The 20612-nt window shown below is 38.6% G+C and overlaps 2 protein-coding genes across 2 annotated transcripts in view; one reads left to right on the top strand and one right to left on the bottom strand.

Moving 5' to 3' along the window:
* The window catches only part of LOC134656983 (nardilysin-like), a 36212-nt gene extending 22130 nt beyond the window's left edge, over positions 1–14082 (bottom strand). Inside the window, exons 1-7 of the mRNA XM_063512548.1 lie at positions 13813–14082; positions 13389–13593; positions 4908–5048; positions 4370–4538; positions 3988–4193; positions 2250–2420; positions 54–175 (exon numbers count right to left, since the gene is read on the bottom strand). Of these exons, the coding sequence (XP_063368618.1) occupies positions 54–175; positions 2250–2420; positions 3988–4193; positions 4370–4538; positions 4908–5048; positions 13389–13593; positions 13813–14042 (1244 nt within the window). The 5' untranslated portion in view covers positions 14043–14082. The remainder of the gene's footprint in view (positions 1–53; positions 176–2249; positions 2421–3987; positions 4194–4369; positions 4539–4907; positions 5049–13388; positions 13594–13812) is intronic.
* A 1077-nt stretch (positions 14083–15159) lies between these two features.
* LOC134656844 (centromere protein J) lies at positions 15160–20166 on the top strand. The gene is made up of 3 exons (XM_063512370.1): positions 15160–18549; positions 18850–19054; positions 20002–20166. Exons 1-3 carry the CDS (start codon positions 15230–15232, stop codon positions 20131–20133), a joined length of 3657 nt encoding a protein of 1218 aa, XP_063368440.1. The 5' UTR covers positions 15160–15229; the 3' UTR covers positions 20134–20166.
* Positions 20167–20612: the final 446 nt, after the last annotated feature.

Raw genomic sequence — 20612 nt, 5'->3', positions numbered from 1 at the left:
CGAAGATATGAACCATAAACTAGCTTAGTTTATAATTGAGCTAGCACACTAACTTTTTCCTAAGATAGGACAGAAGACTGCCTTTGCCCTCGTGCCCCAACAAGTAGGAAATATACTGGTGCGGCTTCGACTCGTACTCGGAGATCAGGGACCGCATGCTCCATGTTAAATGAACCTGCAATATAACGTTGCATTTTAGTCCAATCAGGCATTTCATCTATGGATACAGTTGGTCAGAGGGACAGAGGCCCGTTTCTTAAAAGCTTGGAACTTTTAATACAAGCGGATGTCACTTTTTGACAGCTTTTGTCAGAATGGAACTTCCACTTAAAGTCCCTTTCTAACAAAAGCTGTCAAAAAGTGACATCCGCTTGTATTACAAGTTACAAGCTTTTGAGAAACGGGCCCCAGGGGCCGATTGCATAACAAAATACAACTAATATTACAAGCGGAACTCCTTTTCTAATTTCACTTATTAAATAAGGAGTTCCGCTTGTAATATTAGTTGTAGTTTGTTATGCAATCGGCCCCAGGTCTTTCGGATTCACTGTGTAGGTACTTTACGGCAAATTTTTAGATATTGTCGCAGTAATATCGTTCGTCGTGTCAAATGTATGATGAAAAGATTTTAACACATTCACTGCCCCCAACGCACATATGTGCGTCCACCGTCATACAAATTTGTTCCTAGGCCACACCCCCCGGCAGTGAATGCGTTAAAGTCATCGATAGTGATATCATAAAATGAGGTTGACTTAAACTAACACGGGTTTAAAAAAATATTCGTTTAAAAACTATTAGATTTATACTGGAACGCGGTAATCTCATAAATTAAATACCCGTGCAATAGATGGGCGCAACACTGGGAAACAAGGGTAAGTTTGGCAAATTTATTGAATGTTACAAAATTAATCAAGACATTAATCATCTCTTACAAATCTATAGGAATTATAATTCGAGATACACGCAGATGAGAATATAATAATTTCCGAAGCGTTTAACCCAGAAAACTGTGCTCATCAATTTGGGTGTTAGTGGGATAGTGGGTTACTTTGTCAATTACAATCAAATTATATTGTAATATAATATCCTGTGAATGAACACACGATGAGAAAAATTGTGAAATACTTAAAGGTCGATTAAGATTTCCGATCGAGCTGAAATTTACTTACGTAACTCTGGTAACAATGCAGTCTAATGTTTCTTAAGCTATTTAATGATGGAAACTAGGGATTGTACGACAACGGTTTCACTCACTTGAATTTTTGGTCGCTATTGTTCGCTATAGCGACTAAAAATTCAAGTGAGTGAAACCGTTGTCGTATAAACAGTTTAAAATATGTCTCACGAAAGTTTAATATAGATTAATATCGAAACCAGGGATGTTGCGGATGCCGATTTTTAAAGGCTCACATCCGCGGATGCGGATGTCAGATAGGTACATAAAATAATTTTTATTTTAAAAAACCGGCCAATTGCGAGTCGGACTCGCATTCCAAGGGTTAAAATATGTACATTAAGTCCCACTCACGCTTGACTGCTCATTTCTAATAGGTTTTTTTGGCTAATGACTAAATTACCTAGCAGTCTAGCACTTACGCCGATGCTAAGACGTTCCTGTACCGACCTGTTCCACATCCGCATCCGCATTAATCTCCGCATCGATTTTATGCGGATGCGGATGCAGATGCGGATGTTGAAAATAATGCGGAAGTTCCGCGGTTTCGAATGCGGATATTCGCAACATCCCAGATTGAAACCGAAGCTGGTGTTAGGAACTGTGTCACAAATCAAAGCAATATAATTGAGCTTAGGCTCATTATAGTTGTCTTGAAGAATACCCTCCTAAGGCCCAGACAAACGAAACATCTAAAATTTTCCACTGAAATTTGAACCTAAATTGTAGGAGATATAGTTGATCTTGCGTTGTTAGAAAATTGAACGAAACAAAGCAAAAGCGACTCTGTTCCAATTGAACATGGTTTAAATTCCATCGAAATGAATAGGTACTATAGGTAGGACCTGGGGCCTTAGGTGGTAGAGTCTGACGCGGGAATTTCAATAAAAACCGCACCTGGCAATAAAATTACTATGAAATTAAATGACAGCTTGAAACTGACAGCTTATTTGATAGGAAAAAAAGTTGCCATATAAAAAGTTTTAAATAAATCTCAGTCTCAACTCTCATTAGCCAGACTCTAGACGCCCGTTTTCTCTGGGTCAGAGAGTAAGAAACACTCTCGACTCACCTCAGTAGTATCGCTGACGGGCTTGACGTAGTAGATGCTCCGGAACTGTTCCGTGACAAGGTCGGGCCGGAACATGTAGTCGGTGAAGTCGTCTGACGGTAGCTTGTTCGAGTGGATCTGGCCGAACGTGTTTACCACGTATTTTTCTAGAGTTTCTAAATCCATTCGAGCCTGAAAAAAATACAAACGCTTTTAAAGAGAAAATCGGTGATTCTTTAGGTAATCCTGAGAAGTTAAATGCTTTATCGAGTGTTCAAGAAAATATATAATAATAGATACCAGGGATCGGAACCGGTTTTTTGCAAAAGCATAGAATTATTTTATACTCAAAATGTAGCACTCAGTTGTGTTTCTAGGTAACGACTTCGTATTATTAGATTGCCCAATTAGAAATGAAGTAATTAGCAAAGAACGAAAAAATACCGTTTCCGTTCCCATACAAAAAATACCGGTATCCGATCCTTGATAGATACACATACATACACATCAACCGCACTTACTATATATCAACTTAATTTAAGGTAATCAGTACTTTAAACCAGTGGAAAGCAAGCAGAACTATACTTAAGAGTAGTTATTAATACGCCCCAAGCAGAATACAAGATACGATATAACTATTGAAATCTCTCACACATTCCACATCAAGAGAAAGTACAATTTAAAATTTGATATACTTACGAGTATCTACCTAGTGCAATCGCAACACAACTCATTCATAAAAACGCATCTTGATTGTAAACCGTAAAAGTAAACTAATTATTAAATCGTTAATTAATCATTTATCGATTTAAGGAAGGCGTAGTAATATTTGGAAACCAATTACTATACAATTCATGTCACTCGGTCGATCTTCGAATCGGTAAACCAATGGGTAAATCGATATAGTGATTAGCGCTTTTCATTTAGCTTATGTACGAAACGTCGAGCGTCATCCGTGCGCGCTATGGTGGCGCTTCCTGAAGTCGTGTGTAGCTTTATGTAGGTGGCCATCATCGACCATGTCCTTTAGTATGCTGCAGCAAAGCTATTGTATAACCGCTTAAACCTGTCTCGGTCCCACGTTTAGAGTTCCACTTACTTGCACGGCAAGCGTCATCCTGTGCGCGCTATAGTGCTGCTTCCTGAAGCGGTAAGCGGCTTTATGTAGGTGGTCATCATCGACCATGTCCTTTAGGCTGCTGCAGCAAAGCTAGTGTGTCACTGCGTAAGCCTGTCCCGATCTCACGTTTAGAGTTCTACTTACTTGCACGGCGAGTGCTATCCTGTGCGCGCTATAGTGCTGCTTCCTGAAGTCGTAAGCGGCTTTATCTAGGTGGTCATCATCGACCATGTCCTGTAGGCTGCTGCAGCAAAGCTAGTGTGTTACTGCGTAAGCCTGTGCCGGTCCCACGTTTAGAGTTCCACTTACTTGCACGGCGAGTGCCATCCTGTGCGCGCTATAGTGCTGCTTCCTGAAGTCGTAAGCGGCTTTATGTAGGTGGTCATCATCGACCATGTCCTATAGGTTGCTGCAGCAAAGCTATTGTGTAACCGCGTAAGCCTGTCTCGGTCCCACGTTTAGAGTGCCACTTACTTGCACGGCGAGTGCCATCCTGTGCGCGCTATAGTGCTGCTTCCTGAAGTCGTAAGCGGCTTTATGTAGGTGGTCATCATCGACCATGTCCTGTAGGCTGCTGCAGCAAAGCTATTGTGTAACCGCGTAAGCCTGTCTCGGTCCCACGTTTTGAGTTCCACTTACTTGCACGGCGAGCGTCATCCTGTGCGCGCTATAGTGTCGCCTCCTGAACTCGTGAGCAGCTTTGTGCAGATGGTCATCCTCGACCATGTCCTTCAGGCTCTTGAGGTTGCCCCACGTGAATGTCCGCGCCGGGTGTCCTTCGGGGAACAGGCTGGACAGCAGCTGGTCTTTGCGGTTCGAGTCCGAAGGCGCGGCGATAGCGAACTCTGTAAAAATGGATGCTGACTTTAGAAGAACGAACCTACAAGAAGCGGTAAGCAACATTAAGGGATTGCTGGGCTTCGTGGAGAAGTTGCGGTGGTTAGGGCAACGCTACCTCCATTTACCATGTCAAATAGGAACTTGGGATGTCGACCTGCGGAAAATACCCGGAAATACTTACCGGATTGTATAGCCTCTCGCTCCCTCTGCATGGCTTCTTTCATCATGAGGGGGCTCACGAAGAACTGGCTGAACATGTCCATTGCGTGTGGGAGGTGCTTCTCTTGGATCTCGAAGTAGAATGTCGTCACCTCGCAATCCGTTGAGGCGTTGTCTGAACCTCCCTTTTTCTATAGACAAAATTAAATATTAACATTATCCTCAATGTCATTTTGTTGCTAAGGCTTATGTGTCCGATTTGTGCGAGTAGGCAGTAGATATAATTAACATATGTTATGATAGAACGCAGTTCGCGATTAGTCCCTAGATGAAGGAATGGGTACGAGGAGATTAACTCATGCAACCACATCTTTCACTCTTGGAAATATTTCTCATTACAGTGATAAGCAGGCTATTATTACAAGCAATCGAGTAGCTGTCACCTATTCAGCAATGGATGCCTTGACTTGTTTTGTGTAGTGTTTAATAAGCACACGCAAACTGTTCGTTCAATGAATGATGGATGACTTAGATCTAAGGGGTCTGTAAATAAAACTGACCTTGATGAAGGCGTCGAACTCGTTCTCCTTGGGGTACTTCTCGCTGCCCATGAACACCATGTGCTCGACGAAGTGCGCCAGCCCCTGTATGTCGGGCGGGTCGCTGTAGCTGCCCACGCCCACGCACAGCGCGCATGCCGCCTGAAACAATTGAATACTTATAGATCTAACCTATTTACTAAGGACGTATACTACGCGCACGAATACCGTGGAATCTAAATGAATCCGTTTCTGCGTCAGTTGCCTAGGCGCAGAGGGCCTACCGCGAAAACCGAATTTCGCAAATTGCGGGGATCTTTCCCTTTTACTCCAATGAAGGCGTAATTAGATTAACCCTTAAATACACAACATAAACATCAAATTTTATGCATAATTAGACAAATTCTATTTGTTCCTGTATATTATTTCAATAGTTAATAATAAATTTTCTGAATTTTTACTTAAATTTACGCATATTTTAATTTATAAAAATTACATTTGTTTTAAAGACGAAATGTGGGAAAACTTAGAAAAACCGGAAGTTGATGATTTTTAGTGTGTGATTTAGGGCCGATTTTTCGGGGTTTGTAATTATTTTATATTTAAAAACTTTATCATAGGAATATCACAAATAGTGTACCTTTCTGATGGCAGTAAGATTTTTCCTATATATCTTACTAATAATTATATATTTACATAAACATGATTTAGCCTATGCAACTTCTAACACTGATTTCGCTGCGAAAATCAATGTTATATTTTTTTACTATTTTTCCTAGAACCAGCATAGAATTATATGATACATATATTACTTTCGGGCAAAAAGAAAAAATCATGCATTTAAGGGTTAACAGAGAAAAATGCCCGCAATTTGCGAAATTCGGTTTTCGCGGTAGCCCCTCAGCGCACGCCCTCCGGTAATCCACGGTAAGACGTGGGCTTCTAGCCTGGCGCGTCATTCTATAGCGTGTGCGTATTAGTAGCATAATTGAGTTAAGCCTAAGCCGACTCTAAAAGTCGAGCGACTTACTACTGCTTTACAAGGTTATGAACTCCGTCAGCTTTAAAACCTTTAAACTCTACTTAACTGAGGTTTTACATATAACATTAAATAAAATAGTGACATGCGATATGATATGTTACATTATTGGAATCGCAATAACATCCGCGTAGATAATAACGGAATGAAAGAGATGTCACTTTCTGACACTTTTTTTCTATATGTGGTCTTATTCGTTAGCACGGCGAATTTTAGTCGTTGTTTGACTTTTTTACAGGTCTGATGATTATTTATAGTCATTTAGGGCCGTTTACCAAATGTGACCACAGACCACACTAGTTTTTATGGTCGTTTTTGTCTAAACTATAGCCTGTTTCGCATACTAACAACTACCTATAATATAAGAGGGCACCTCTACAGTTTTTTATAATACGCGCAGTGTTAAAAACTTAACAAAAACTGGTGATTATGAGAACGATTTAAAGTTGATAATTTCAGGTATTGTCGGGATCTAATAGCAAATCCTGTAACCGAGAGAATGTCACGCAACAGCGTTGGAGCGCAAACATTGCATAAGTAAACAGTAACGTAACGCCAATTGAAAGACCAACTGTGCCACTACCGACGTAGACAGCATTAACTACTAAACTTTTACGGTATTTTAAACTTTTTTTGTGTCCAACTAGCTATAAAATAAATATGTATATGACTACACGTAATCCATTTGACAATTTGAGAGGGAGTTGGAAGGGGTAGACCTCGGCGGACTTTCTCTGATCAGATCGGAGAAATCCTGAAGAAAGGCCAGGTCAAGAGCACCCGGCGAGCGTGTATGAGGAATGTTATGAAAGTAACGGAAGCGAAAGAGATATGTCAGGATCGTAGCAAGTGGAAATGCGTGGTCTCTACCTCCGGGAAATAGGCGTGTGTATGCCCATTTGACAATACAATAAATTAGTGTTGACCTGATCTGATAATGAATCGAGGCACGCGAATAGTAAAACTCTTAGAACATTTTTAGGCGTGTATAATTTAGCAATAAAGACTTCGACTTTTATTTACCCTTTTAAAACTATACACATCTCATTTATTGAAACTATGTATATATGACTATGTGTGCGGCTCTAAACATGATGATATAAAAATAAACGGCGGATGTAATGAAATGAGGAAGACATGTTTTTTGTTAGTATTAGGATTGTAGTTTCTTTAGCCATCCGTGTCAGTGTCAGGCAATGTCGGTTAACTCACGTTTTAGCATAACATTAGTTTCGCAGACAATTCATTTCCCAACCCATATTTCTTCCTAAAACCTACTTCGTTTCTCCGTTTAAATACCTACTCCGCATTTATAACGAAAACTTTCTTATTCCTGTCGCCGAGTATGCGGTACAACTTTTCAACAAGGAGTTATAGTTATAGGCACAAAGATATCATCTTACTGGCAATTTTCCCTATTAAAGTCGGAAACGCCCCAGCTTTCATTGTTGTCAATATGTTCCATTTTCCAAAGTGGTATCAATACGAGTAATGTGTACCTAATCTCAAGTTTTTTTTTACCTTCCAAGTTCAATTAATCAATAGTTAGGAATATTGCGATAAGTAGCGTTTCCATTGCCGCTATTGTACGGTTACGTGATTCAATCACAAGCTGTTATCAACGGAACGTGTGTTACCCTGACCTAGAACTAGGTATCTAGGCTTTCTAGGCTTCTAAAAAACTCGAGTACGATTAAGTATTATTGTATAATTATTTTTCTGGTTATATGTACATCGATGTACTACTTAGGTTTTACTTAGGTTTTCACTAGCTTAGCTTGTTTACTTATTATGTGCTGTCGCAATGGAAATTGTTGACTATAAGTTTTGAGTTTTGACTATTTACATAGCAGTTAACTTGCATTCAAAACTCCTGCCTTTCCTGCCATTTGTAATATAAATTAGTAGAATAAACGTAGTAAAACCGGAATATCCAGCAATGAACTGCAATAATGATACATAGTACGTTATGATACGCAAGGCTGGACATAATAACACTGCAATTTCATGACACATCCACTATTTACCGGTTATTTCTATTTTCTACCGCTTAAAGCAGCGACTCAAAACCTTTTTAACCAAGAACTAAGCTGTTTTTCGTATCCCAGGTGCCTACACATATAACATTTGCATTTTTAGTATAATAACTCAACCCAACCCAACATCCTGTTTCTGGACTGCTTGTGTACAAAAATTACAGATCAGTAGCCCAGTAGGTATGACAAATTACGGAAAGCGGACCTTAATACTATCTGACATACAAGGTGAAATTATTTAGGTGATACAAGATATATGCAGGGTGGAATTTTCTAATTATCAATTATAATGAGTAAAATCGCGTACATATAACTCGCATCACATAAAAATTTCACTTGGCTTGTCGTCAAGTCTTCGTATCTGTAATATCTGTATCAGGCGGCCTAACCAAGGTGACAATAGCTTGCGCTTCGCCATCGAATCGCTTTGTGTCTCTCGCTCTATCACTCTTCCTTATTAGTGTGACCGTGACAGTTGCGTTTCGTTCGCTACGGAGCGTTAGCGATTGGCATGTTGTCTACGGGGTCAGGAGCGAACATAGCTTACCTGCCTACCTACTTATTTGGTATATAAATGATGGAACCTTGATTTCAAGATTTCTACGCAGCAACTCGTATGGAGGAAACGGAGTAGTACAGTCAAGTAACAGATATTCACGTTTCGCCATACGACTATTACCTAGTCGGCATAAGTAGTCAATTAATTAACGGTTTCGCTAAACATTCCTTTATAATAGCCTTAATTTTTTTTTATTTTTTATTTATTTATTTAGGTAAACAAACAGTCACTACAAGAAAGGCTTAAATATAAAGTATTTTTAACACTATATACAGTATGTGTGACCAACACCGTTCACCACTTATTACAATTAGGTAAGTACTTTGATTATTCGGAGCTTATACCTCTGGAGCTTAAGGCTCCGGGAGGCATTGACAAGGAAAAGGTTGTTATTACATTAAGTTTATACATCATAAAATTAAATATTGAACGCTTAATAGTTAACAGCGCATGCAGCATTACGTTACATAAGTTATATGAAGTAATACATAGTAATACATTAAATAGTACATTTTGCATTTTGCTTCATTTCACTAGATATTACATATTGTTGCTATGTCTGAGTACATCTATTACAAGTTTTTTACTTCTACTAATATCTATATGTAGTCTAAGATACTATTTATCAATCCATTTTAGACAAACGATACCGCGGCTACTTTTGAAAAAGTCAAAATTGATTTGGTACCTATATTCGAACCCGTGCACAGAACAACAGTACAAGTACATACCGTATACAAGGTGGGCGCAAAAAACCGACCAACTTTAACCACGTATTCCTAACGGCATTTGTTTTTGTTCGTATAGTGCCCTAGGTCGTACTCCGCTAAGATAGCAACGATCGACAAATGCCAGCGACTGGCGTACTTATGGGATGGGAATCGATTGAATACGAGTAAATAATAATTATTTTGTTTTTATAATTTGGTGGCTATACGCTACATAATTATATAAGCATCGAAATCTCTATTGCTAAAGTTCGTCGGGTTACTCCCTCCCACGGTGTATACAGTATACGTTTAAACCCTAAATACTAGTGATGTACCGACTATTGATTTGGCCGACTAACCGACTAATCGGCGCTCGGATGGTCGATTAGTCGGCCGACTAGTCGGCTAGTCGGCCAGATCATTAGTTTGGTCTAAGTTCGGTTCAAATGCACTAAAAAACAATCGTTTTACCCTTTCGTCGCGCTATTTATCATATAGTAACGCTAAAAAAATTAATAAAAAAATCCTAAGGTTATATTTCATACGGCGACCGCACAATCGGACATAAAAAAGCGACCACACGGTCAATAATTTCGAACAAAAGTTTTAGAACCCTAAATAAAAAATTTGGTAAAATAGGTAAAAAGCTTATGAAAATATGTGCTGTTTATTTCTTTTTGCCCTGTTTTTCTGTCACTTATAAAGTGCCGACTAATCGGCCATTTTTGCCGACTAGTCGCCGACTAATCGCCGACTACAAATGAGGCCGAATAGTCGGCTTTCCCGACTAGTCGGTACATCCCTACTAAATACCCTACGATATGCTGCAACCTACGGCGATAGTTTGAGAGGTCATACCGTATCGAGAGTTAGGCCGTGAAATAAATCCTTGCAGCGCTTTATACATATTCTCTTCAAGAATGCCTTTAGAACGCGTTTGGACCGACGCACCTGCCGAGATGCATAGAGTTAATGTATAATAATATAAATACCTATAGCCGAGATCGAACATATGTATCTGTACAGATACAGAGCTAGGAGTTCCCCTGACATGTCAGGATCTTTGGTCCTATGTCAGGATTGCGGGGGGACTTGGCGAGTGTCAGAGTTTTTTAGAAACCTCAACTAACTACAAGAAGCTAGCTAAAACTTTGGAGTTGAGCAAAAGAAAGGGGACGGTTATGCCGACGAAGCTACAGAATATTATAGTGGCGAGTGTAGTGACCCACTGGGTCATTTTTGGAGAACTGAAGGTTTAGGAATTGTCAGAAATGTCCGGATGTTTAGTGTGATGTCGGACTTTGTCAGAATATTTCATTTTAAATGAAGAAATATATTGACAACCCTAGGACAGCATTAATGGCTCAAATTTAGTATATATTTTCCATGACTTAATTCCATCTATACCTCCGTTTTGTCACTGGACTTCCAGGCGTGGGGAGTGAACCTACTTTATAAACATACCGACCTATTCCTAGCCTTCTCGAAATTTTCAGAAACTTTTGTATCTAGAATAGATAGCATCTCATGAGCATAAAAGTACCTATTATCTAAGTTTTTATAAAGCAAGAATGAATAGAATAGGCTATTACTGACGATCACAATCAACATACGTGCCTATTTTCCACACCGTGGGTGGTCGTCGCTTGTTTCCCCTCGATGCTTTTCACACATATAAGCGTAGCTAATAAAACTGGTGAAAGTAATACCTGATGCCGCGACGTTATTCAAGTGCTTCCTTAGACAACGTCGTTTTCAAACAGGAACAGTTTATGAGCGATGCTAACCTAGCTGTAAGGCGTGCGACTTTCATACCGGATATTGTGAAATGGACTAATTGGCAGACATTAAATATACAATACAAATAGGATACGGCGCCAATACGCGAAGAAGACTTCCGGAATAAAAATCCTCCTGGCCATCTTGCTAAAATTGCTATTACCTACCTATATAAGACCTCTACACATCACTATCGTACATATTCATTCAGGTTTTGCCTCATAGCGTTAGACTGCTCAACAAAACATTCCAACTAGTAGGTATATAACTATAATTTATCAACAACTTGTTTAACATAATAATGCCGGCAAACGGGTTTTAGTGAAAGCATCAGGTAAATACGGAATATATTTATATTATTGGCATGATAAAATTAACATGTCATAATTAATTGGTAGACTTGGTTAGACAAAAAATATAAAGTCCAACATAATATTATGGATCTTATATCGTTAAACTTAAGGCTCATAATCATTTATTCCCGAGTGTGGTCAGTGGAGCATTACACAGTATGAAGATGAAAAATAACCAAGAATAATAGTAGGCCCACTTCGTACAAAGTGCGTCTAATCGTAATAATAAAGAACTACCGTTAATTAACGGAATGAAATTGGAAATTAACATTTGCATAAAACAGCATTCAATGAATAACATGTATTTACAATGGTTTAAATACCTAATGTTAGAGAAATCAAAGAATATAATCTGATTCTAAAACAATATTTGAAATCATTTGAATGTCCATAAAAAGCAAATATACAATCCGAATCTGATGCTGGTTGACACAAAATTAGCTATACCAGCTATGGCATTTAACCAAAAATCTATGTGTCACTTTCGTTTGCAAGTTTAATGAAGGAAGAAATGACATGGATGGGACAATCAGACGCCACATAGTGAAAAAGAAAATAATTGCACACTTTACTTCATAGGGATTTAAAAATAATCTTTAGGTTTCTTACATAATTCTTCATTTGGAATATAAAGTTGTTTAATCTACAAATTTATTAAAAACTTGATTTTCCTCTTTTTTGTTTTTTGTATTTATTTACTTCTTGATGTAATATTTATGAGTCTGTTTATAAAAAAATCCAATTCCATACCAATGAGAAATGAAACCCTGGATCTAAGTAGAAACTCAAAAACTTCTAATTGAAAAGGGTATACATTCATTTTTTGGAATATAAAAATACTTATTTAACTCAATATAAATTTAGATGCTTTGTCAGCTAGAGTAGACCTTCTGTAGTTCTCTGTTCTGTGTACAGTCAAAAAAGCGGCCATGCCAGTATGGACATTGTTCAATAATCGATATGATCTATTTACTATGAAGGTTGACTTTTTGTTATACAACATTAATTGTAAACATAATATTGTCTGGTCAGGTTAGGCTTGTTGTTTTTGGCAAGAAGCATTTTAAATTATTTTAGGTGCACACTTAAGCATAATCTTGGTTTTTAAAATGTAATTATGATTGTAGTGAATTCAATTTTAATTGTTTATGTTCCAGAACCCAAAAACTTTTTTTTATATCTTAGTTTTGAACCAAAAATGCCCTAATTTGTGCAGTCAGCCAAAAATGTGGTCTACCACCCTACGGTTGAGGTTCGTTTGAACGTCATGAGTGGTCATGAGACAACAAGATCGATTGTAATATTATGTCAGTGACAATTGTCAACCTTAGTGATCGTTAGATCTCGCAGAAACTTTTGTCAAAACTGGTAGACCACTTTCTTGGCCCACTGTACAACCAACAACAGCAAACTGTAATTTTAGTACAAAAACAGGATGAAGGGTAGTTCATTAGCTAATTTTTATTTTTGACAAACAAACAAATCTTATAAGAAACAAGCACATTGTTGTAAGTAGGAAAATCTAAAATGTTCCTTAAATTGTTTATTTATTTGGTTTGTAGAGTTAAATTATTTATTTCTTTATTACAGAAAAAGAAAATTGGTAATATAACTATTTCCATAATTCATATTATAAAATTACCTGTAAAAAAGGAGTGTACAGGTTTTTAAAAAGGTTGGCAACGCGCATGTAACACCATACAACAGGCGTCCATAGGCTACGGTGACTGCTTACCATCAGGCGGCCCGTATGCTTGTTTGCCACCGATGTGGTATTAAAAAAAAAGATTTTTTTCTTTGTAAACTTAAATTTATGTATATGTATGAAACTAAGTTTATACTATCATCAGAAATTAAATAATTTTTAATTAAAAAACTAGATCCATCTGATACCTGATATAAACACTGTCATAATACTCATACTACAGAAGCATGTATAAAACATCTTCTTATGAATCAACAGAAGTATAAACAGATTTACAAGGATTGATTAAACAAATGAATGCATATGATTTAATAGACTCACCAGTTTCTCTTCATTGAAGTCTTGGCGTTTCTTATTTCCATGTTGGTCGCTGGTTCCAGAGCGTTCCGACTGTGTGTCACTCTCCGGACCACTGGTGTCATCCGAGCTGCTGCTCTCCTCTTCGCTGGACGTATCATCAACTACATCAAGCCCGGTCGGATCTGATATGAGCAGAGCTGTTAAACCATTTTCTAATCTAATTGTCCTGAAAAAAATATTTAAAGCAATGTACTTTCACTAAAAAAAAACAACTACTGCAGATGGCCTATTTTTTTACTTTCCATTAGAACAAAATTATGGTAAACACATTTAATGAACCTTGTAAAATTAATGATTGTACTTCTTTACATCACTTATTAATGCTCACGTTTCATCAATGTTATTTTTATTACTTATTTAATAAATAAAATAAGTAAAAACTTACTTGTACAGCTTTTTATCAGCTTCAGATTTTATTGGTTCAGGCAGAACCTCAACTTTCTCAGTTCTGAATATGTTTATTGTGGGCTTAGGAGGCCGTTGTACCACTTTCACTTCGGGCTTAAATTTAGGGGCTCTATGGAAACCACTTCTTTTGGACATGACGACGAAGCTGTGTTTGGCTCGTGAATAATCAAATGATTTTTGAATAAAGATGGACAGAAATTTTGACATTTATGGGCACAGCATGGCATAATGTTGCAATATGTATAACGGCGATTGACACATGATAAGATTTAACATATGACAACACAGAATTATAAAAGTGTCAGACCTTTTTTATTTATTATTCTACTTTAAGTTGTTTAAAGAATGGAGTTAAATAAAAGCTGTAAAAGTGATAAAAAATATCACTTTTAAGTAAAACCTTCGATTGAATACTTCTAAAATAAAATTAATATTGTTAAAACAAGCAGTTGGCAGCACTGACTAAACATTTTCTTCACGTAAACGCAAACTCGCGTACTTGGACTCCATCCATAGATTATCTATTCTGTGGCATCAACAAGAAAAGTGGCCAGCGTATGAAGTTTACGTAATTTCTATACTTTATAGCATTTCTGCGTAATTTATTTTCTTAATGTTAGCCCGTTTCTACACTTGTAAGTTTTACTTACGTAAGTAGGGACAAAGCTATTTGTTAGAATGAGATAACGATATTCATCTCTCATTCTCTAGTATAGCTGTGTCCCTACTTACGTAAGTAAAACTTACAAGTGTAGAAACGGGCTTAATAAAGTTAAACGGGTTATATCCTTTTTAGGAGGCGGGTTTTCATTAACCCGCCATTAAGACCAAGAGGAAGACCAGCGCTGACTTTCGGGTTAGCATTATGCTGAGGCGAGACCATTTCGTGGTAAACTATAATTTCTGTTTAAAATATGCTTTTTGTAATACGTTTGTATTAAATGTAGTTTAGTTTGCCATGAATAAACGCTTATTCTTATTAACATTGAGGTATGTAGAATCTTCTACATACCTCACTGGCCTCACTGCGTTATTTGGTCAATCGATTGAATTCGATGTATCTCAGCAATGTATCGAAAATAGCAATTATCAGTGAAGTATGCAGACCCCAGGTAGAATTATAATCTCAAAACAACAACTTTGTCAGTTAGAAAAGGCGCTAAATTCAAATTTTCTATGGGACGACTACCCTTTGCGCGTACATTTTTTAAATTTGCCGCTTTTTTCTACTGACGGAAATGGCTTGACAGACTATATACATCTTGTTTTCATCAAAATTTTAAAATATAGTCTGGCAACACTGGGAAACTGCTGCTGTCTGTCACTGTCATGCCAAAAGTTTCAGTTTGTATTTGTAACGCTCAGTTTTTTTTTATCAACTTTTTAGATTTTTTATGGGATTGTTGTTATTAGTGTTAAGCTGTTGTATGAAATGTGCTATTAAAACAACGCTTGCAATGAACCAATCGTACTCGGACAGCGACGTGTCGCTGTCCCCAACACAAATACTGGAGCGACTACATTTGCTGCGCCAGCTACAGTTATTGCAACAAGACAAACTTCTTAAACAACGCCAATTGTATCAAGAGTCGCCTCGGAACTCCAGCATTACGGAAATCGTCAGTCAATTTAGTGCAAGTACGAGCTTTAACACATTCCGGAGCTTGCTTGGAAGTTCCGAGTCTTCAACCGACGCCACACCGCGGCTCCATTCGAGTAAATCGCAAGTGAACCAACAGGACTTAGTGGAAGGCGTGGCTGTCCTTAACCTATCCCAAGAGTCGGAATTTATTATAACTTCTCCTGTCTCTAGCAGAAGCAAAGCTTCCAATGCATCTCAAGCACCAACCGAGTCAGGTACAAGTGGAGGGGCACACTCTGTAGCTTCTAAGAAACAAATATCTCTCGATGATATGCCGGTGCTGACTCCTAAGAAAGACTTTGAAGCACTAATCATTGAAAAACTTAAAAATGAATTGGATGCACCCAAACCCAAAATCTTACAAAAGGAAAATGTGCCTAGTAAAAGCAAGAAACCGTATCTGAAGAAAGGGGAAGGTATGACCCGATTTGGGCTGCAGAAAAACAAACCTGTCATACAGAGTACATATGCTTTGCCTTGGAAAAAAGCTACCAATGTTAAAAAAGCACCTGTGAAAACTATAAATATTAAATCACCAAAAAATTCTAAAAGAAAGAGTATAGATGTTAAAATTGTTGTTTCTAAACCTTCACCTGAAGTCAAAACAAAACCTGCTGATGACAAACTGGTTCAGCCAAAAGAAGTAAGTGACAAACAAGCCAATATTAAAGTTGCTCAAGATCCAATCAAGCAAGGAAACAGTAAACAATTGACTGCTACAGTTGATTCTAGCAATTGTGAACTCCATGGTCCAAAAGCACTCTCACCACCTAAAGAAAGAGAAATAAAACTACAATTACCTAAAGGAAAACATCCATTACTGGCAAATAAGGGTAAGACCTGGGCGGCAGTCCTGACAAAAGAACAGGATGATTTCCTTCGGCAACTCAAACAAAGTGACTATTATAAGAATTTTACTTCTCCTGCCAAAAGCATTCTCTCAGATATCAGCTGTGATGAAACACTTATGAAACTTAGACAAGAGAGGGAGATGGCAGAGCAAAATATGTTTGAACTGCTTGAAAACAAGGTAGATCATGCAAGCTTTAACTTGAACAATTCCTTTATCAATAGATTTTTACAAGGCAGTAATTTAGAATGTTCAGGAGAGAGTACTCCTGTGATTATGCAGAAATGTCTAGCAAGCAATCCGAAACTGATGACCTTATGCCCTGATGTACACCAGACTAGAAATGTAAATTGTCACAGTGATATTGACTGCAACAGTGAATACACAGAGTGTTGCAGTGAAGCATGCTCTTCTGCGTGCAGCTGTTCTTGTAATAACACTATAGAAGAATCCAACAACTTCAACAACCACCAAGATATCTCTAAAAGTAATAAAAAACAGGCTGTCCAGCATAACAAAACAAACAAAACAACAAAAGAGGCTGAAAAACAACCCGAAGTTCAACAATGTCATAATGACAAAGAAATTGACAGCATGAAAGAAAACATGGCAGAAATGAATGCTAAATTAGTTGCTACAAGTGAACTGCTAAAAGATAGGCTCAGAGAATTAGAGGATGAAATTGAAACATTTAGAAAAGAAAATGCAAACCTAACTAAAATGAGAGAAGATATTGACATGGAGAAGCAAAAGTTTTATGAAGAAAAATCTACCTTTGAGCAAAAGTTCAATGAGGAGAAAATTCTATCAGAATATTATTTAGCCGAGGAAAAAGAGAAATTGACAAAGCAAAAGCAAATCTATGAAAGACAAGTGAGGGAGATGAGAGGTCGGCTCAACAAAAAAGACAAAGATGAAGTTGTTAACCTGAAGAAAGAAATAAATGACCTAAAGGAAGAAATGAGACTTAAAGATGCTAAATACACCACTGTCGCCGCAAGGCTTCGCAATCAATTGAAAATTATGGAAAAGGAGAAAAAAGATTTGCAGGAAGAAGTAGAAAAGTTGAAAAAAGAGAATCGTAGGATCCAACACAGCAATGACATTACCAGGCGAATGACTAATATTAAATATTTAGAACAAATAAACAAGAAGTTGTCCAAGGCAAAGAGTGCTCAGAGTCAAGTAGTGCCTGATGATGATATGAAGTATAAAACATTAGAAATAGAGAGGCAAAGTAGAAGCAGGGTGCAGCCTGCAGCAAAGAACCCACTTAGAGCCAGAGCTAAGAGTGTGCCCAATCTTAATGTAACATCCCGATATGCAAAGTATTTTAGCCAGAGGGATGTGGTGAGTCCAACTGAAAGAAATCAAACTTTAAATATAGACAGATATACCTCTCATGACATTGATGATGGACGATATGATCACGAAAGTGAAAGTTTAGGAGATACAGAATCTGTTAGTGGGAGAGATGCAACAGACAATGAAGATGACAATAGTTTAGAGAAAATATACATGGAGAGATTTCAAGAACATTCAAAAGATGAACCTGCATTTGACAATGCTAGAACAAGCTATTCAAGTTCCAATCACAGTTTCGAAAAGACGAATCTCAACCAAAAAACAGATGGCTTTTTTATTCATAGATCTAATTCAGGTTCAATGAAAGAATCCAAGTCTCCAAAGCAGTTATCACCTCGCGATCAACCTAGCGGATACAGTTCTAATAGATCCAAGTCCCCTGTGTCTATATTAAGTCATAGATCAACCCGCAAATCACCAGTAACTGTGATTAACCATGAACCAGATTATTTACCCAGTTCAAGCAGATCTAATCACTCCCACGGCAGATCTACCTCACCTATATCAACTGTAAGCAACCACACATACAGCTGTAGCAGCCAAAGAATACCTACTGTCATAAACCGAGAATATTTAGACAATAGGTCATTCCCAGAGCCTCCAAGCAAAACTAGTGTAACAAAAACGGACCTTACCCCTACTGAAATAAGGAAGTCAGACGGTTCTAAAGAACTCAGATTTCCAAATGGAAATGTGAAGTATTTGTCGGCAGATGGCAAATACAGCAAGTTTGTGTACTACAATGGGGATGTGAAGGAAAACTTCTATAATGAAGGGAGGATAAAGTATTATTATGCTGAAACAAAGACTTATCATACAACTCATCCTGACGGGTTGGAAGTTTTGGAGTTCCCTGAGTAAGTTTCTTTAATTTACTTATTTTGATTAAATAAAAGTTTTTTATTTCAAAATATTTTGATCAATAGTATCTTATTTTTATTGTATTCTCAGAAATATAAATAAATTTAAAGACCTTTCAAACTATAGTTCCTTTGGTATAATGCCTAATTGAGTTTACTGTAACCCTAATTCCTTCTTGCAATTGCCTATTCTAGTTTAAAACTTGTTCAATTTGTCTAAGAGTGTCATATTATACATAGCTGTCTTACATCTCCATTAGACTGTAAAATTTTACTAAAATAGACATAACATTTCAGTGGCCAAGTAGAGAAGCGATACAAAGACGGCTCATCCGAGATCCGTCTCCCGAACGGCACCGTCCGCTACTTCGACCCCAAGAACCTGCACGTCCGCGAGGAGTGGCGCTTCCCCGACGGCGCGACGCTCACCGCCTCGGCGTCGGGCGAGCGCCGCGTCGTCTTCCCCAACGGGCAGGTGGAGGTGCACACTAAGGACCATAAGGTGACTGCAAACATAACTTTAGTCCTAAGGCTCATCCGAGATCCGTCTCCCGAACGGCACCGTCCGCTACTTCGACCCCAAGAACCTGCACGTCCGCGAGGAGTGGCGCTTCCCCGACGGCGCGACGCTCACCGCCTCGGCGTCGGGCGAGCGCCGCGTCGTCTTCCCCAACGGGCAGGTGGAGGTGCACACTAAGGACCATAAGGTGACTGCAAACATAACTTTAGTCCTAAGGCTCATCCGAGATCCGTCTCCCGAACGGCACCGTCCGGTACTTCGACCTCAAGAACCCGCACGTTCCCGATGGCGCCACGCTCACCGCCTCTTGCGTCGGGACCATAAGGTGACTGCAAACATAACCAGGCGTGGCTCACTCCGCGATTTCGTCGCTTTGCTACAGGTAGCTAAAAGTACATCCGTTCCACACCAATTTTGGTGGCTAGCCATAAGCCGCGCGTGGCGCTGTCGCCACCTAGCGGCCATATCTGTGCTCATCGTAACAGACGCGTTTTGTTAGAGTGAATCTTCTGTACCTAATACTATTATTTCTTCTGTGACATAACTTTAGTCCTAAATATTTGTAATTTGACGCCTTGTTCTACTAAGTTGGCTCGCTAGACTATACTTATGAATTTATATTTCAACTAGCTCCCTGTTGATTATGAAATAAGTTTTTGGCAAAAATTTCATTTTTGGTACAAGCTTTTATCGCTGACTACTCTTCTTTCCACAGAAAACGAATACTCATCGAGATATTTCTAAAAACCCCAAACACAATTAGGTTGCGCTGTTTTATCACAGAGTTCCTATGGCCACCTGCTGTCTCCATCATCAGATCAGCTTCATCAGAAACCGGGAAGTGTGTCAAAATTAACTTGCAAGATTTGACCCGTACAAACATACAGTGCAAGTTAAGTAAAAGCTTGTAAAAGTAATATTTGTTACAGCGCCGCGAGTTCCCCGACGGCACGGTGAAGCTGGTGTACAACGACGGCACAGCTGAGACGCGCTACGCATCGGGCCGGGTCCGTATCAAGGACAAACACGGAAATCTCATCATGGACTCTGTGCCGAGCTGATTTGGACTTTGGGTACGCCTAATAAAGTACAAGATAGCGTGAATGAAACTCAACCGATCGTGGAGACTGTAGAGCTAGGCTGATTGCAACCTTTGGTAGACGTAATAAGGTGCAACTTGTCGGTGACATGAAGTGATAAGTTTACATCAGCGGTCGGCAACCCGCGGCCCGCGGCCCGTGAACCTGTCACTTGCGGCTCGCGAGCCACCCTGGCTATTTTGTATGTAATATTGACAAACGACAATGTCTAGTCTAGTCATAAATATTAACAAAGTGCGGCCCGCGTCAACTTCGTTACCTACTATGTGGCCCTTGGCTGCTAAAAGGTTGCCGACCGCTGGTTTACATGAACAAAATTCGTCAAACTCATTAGGCCAAAGCGCAATTTGCCTCATGATAGTTGTCTAAAATACGGTTCAATTAATTTGAAATATATTAGTCTCATTTCTTTTAAATGTTATTTAGGTTATGACATCGAA

This window comes from Cydia amplana, chromosome 19 (genome assembly GCF_948474715.1).
Source record: "Cydia amplana chromosome 19, ilCydAmpl1.1, whole genome shotgun sequence".
Taxonomy (NCBI): Eukaryota; Metazoa; Arthropoda; class Insecta; order Lepidoptera; family Tortricidae; genus Cydia; species Cydia amplana.
This window is presented reverse-complemented; position numbering and strand designations above follow the sequence as displayed.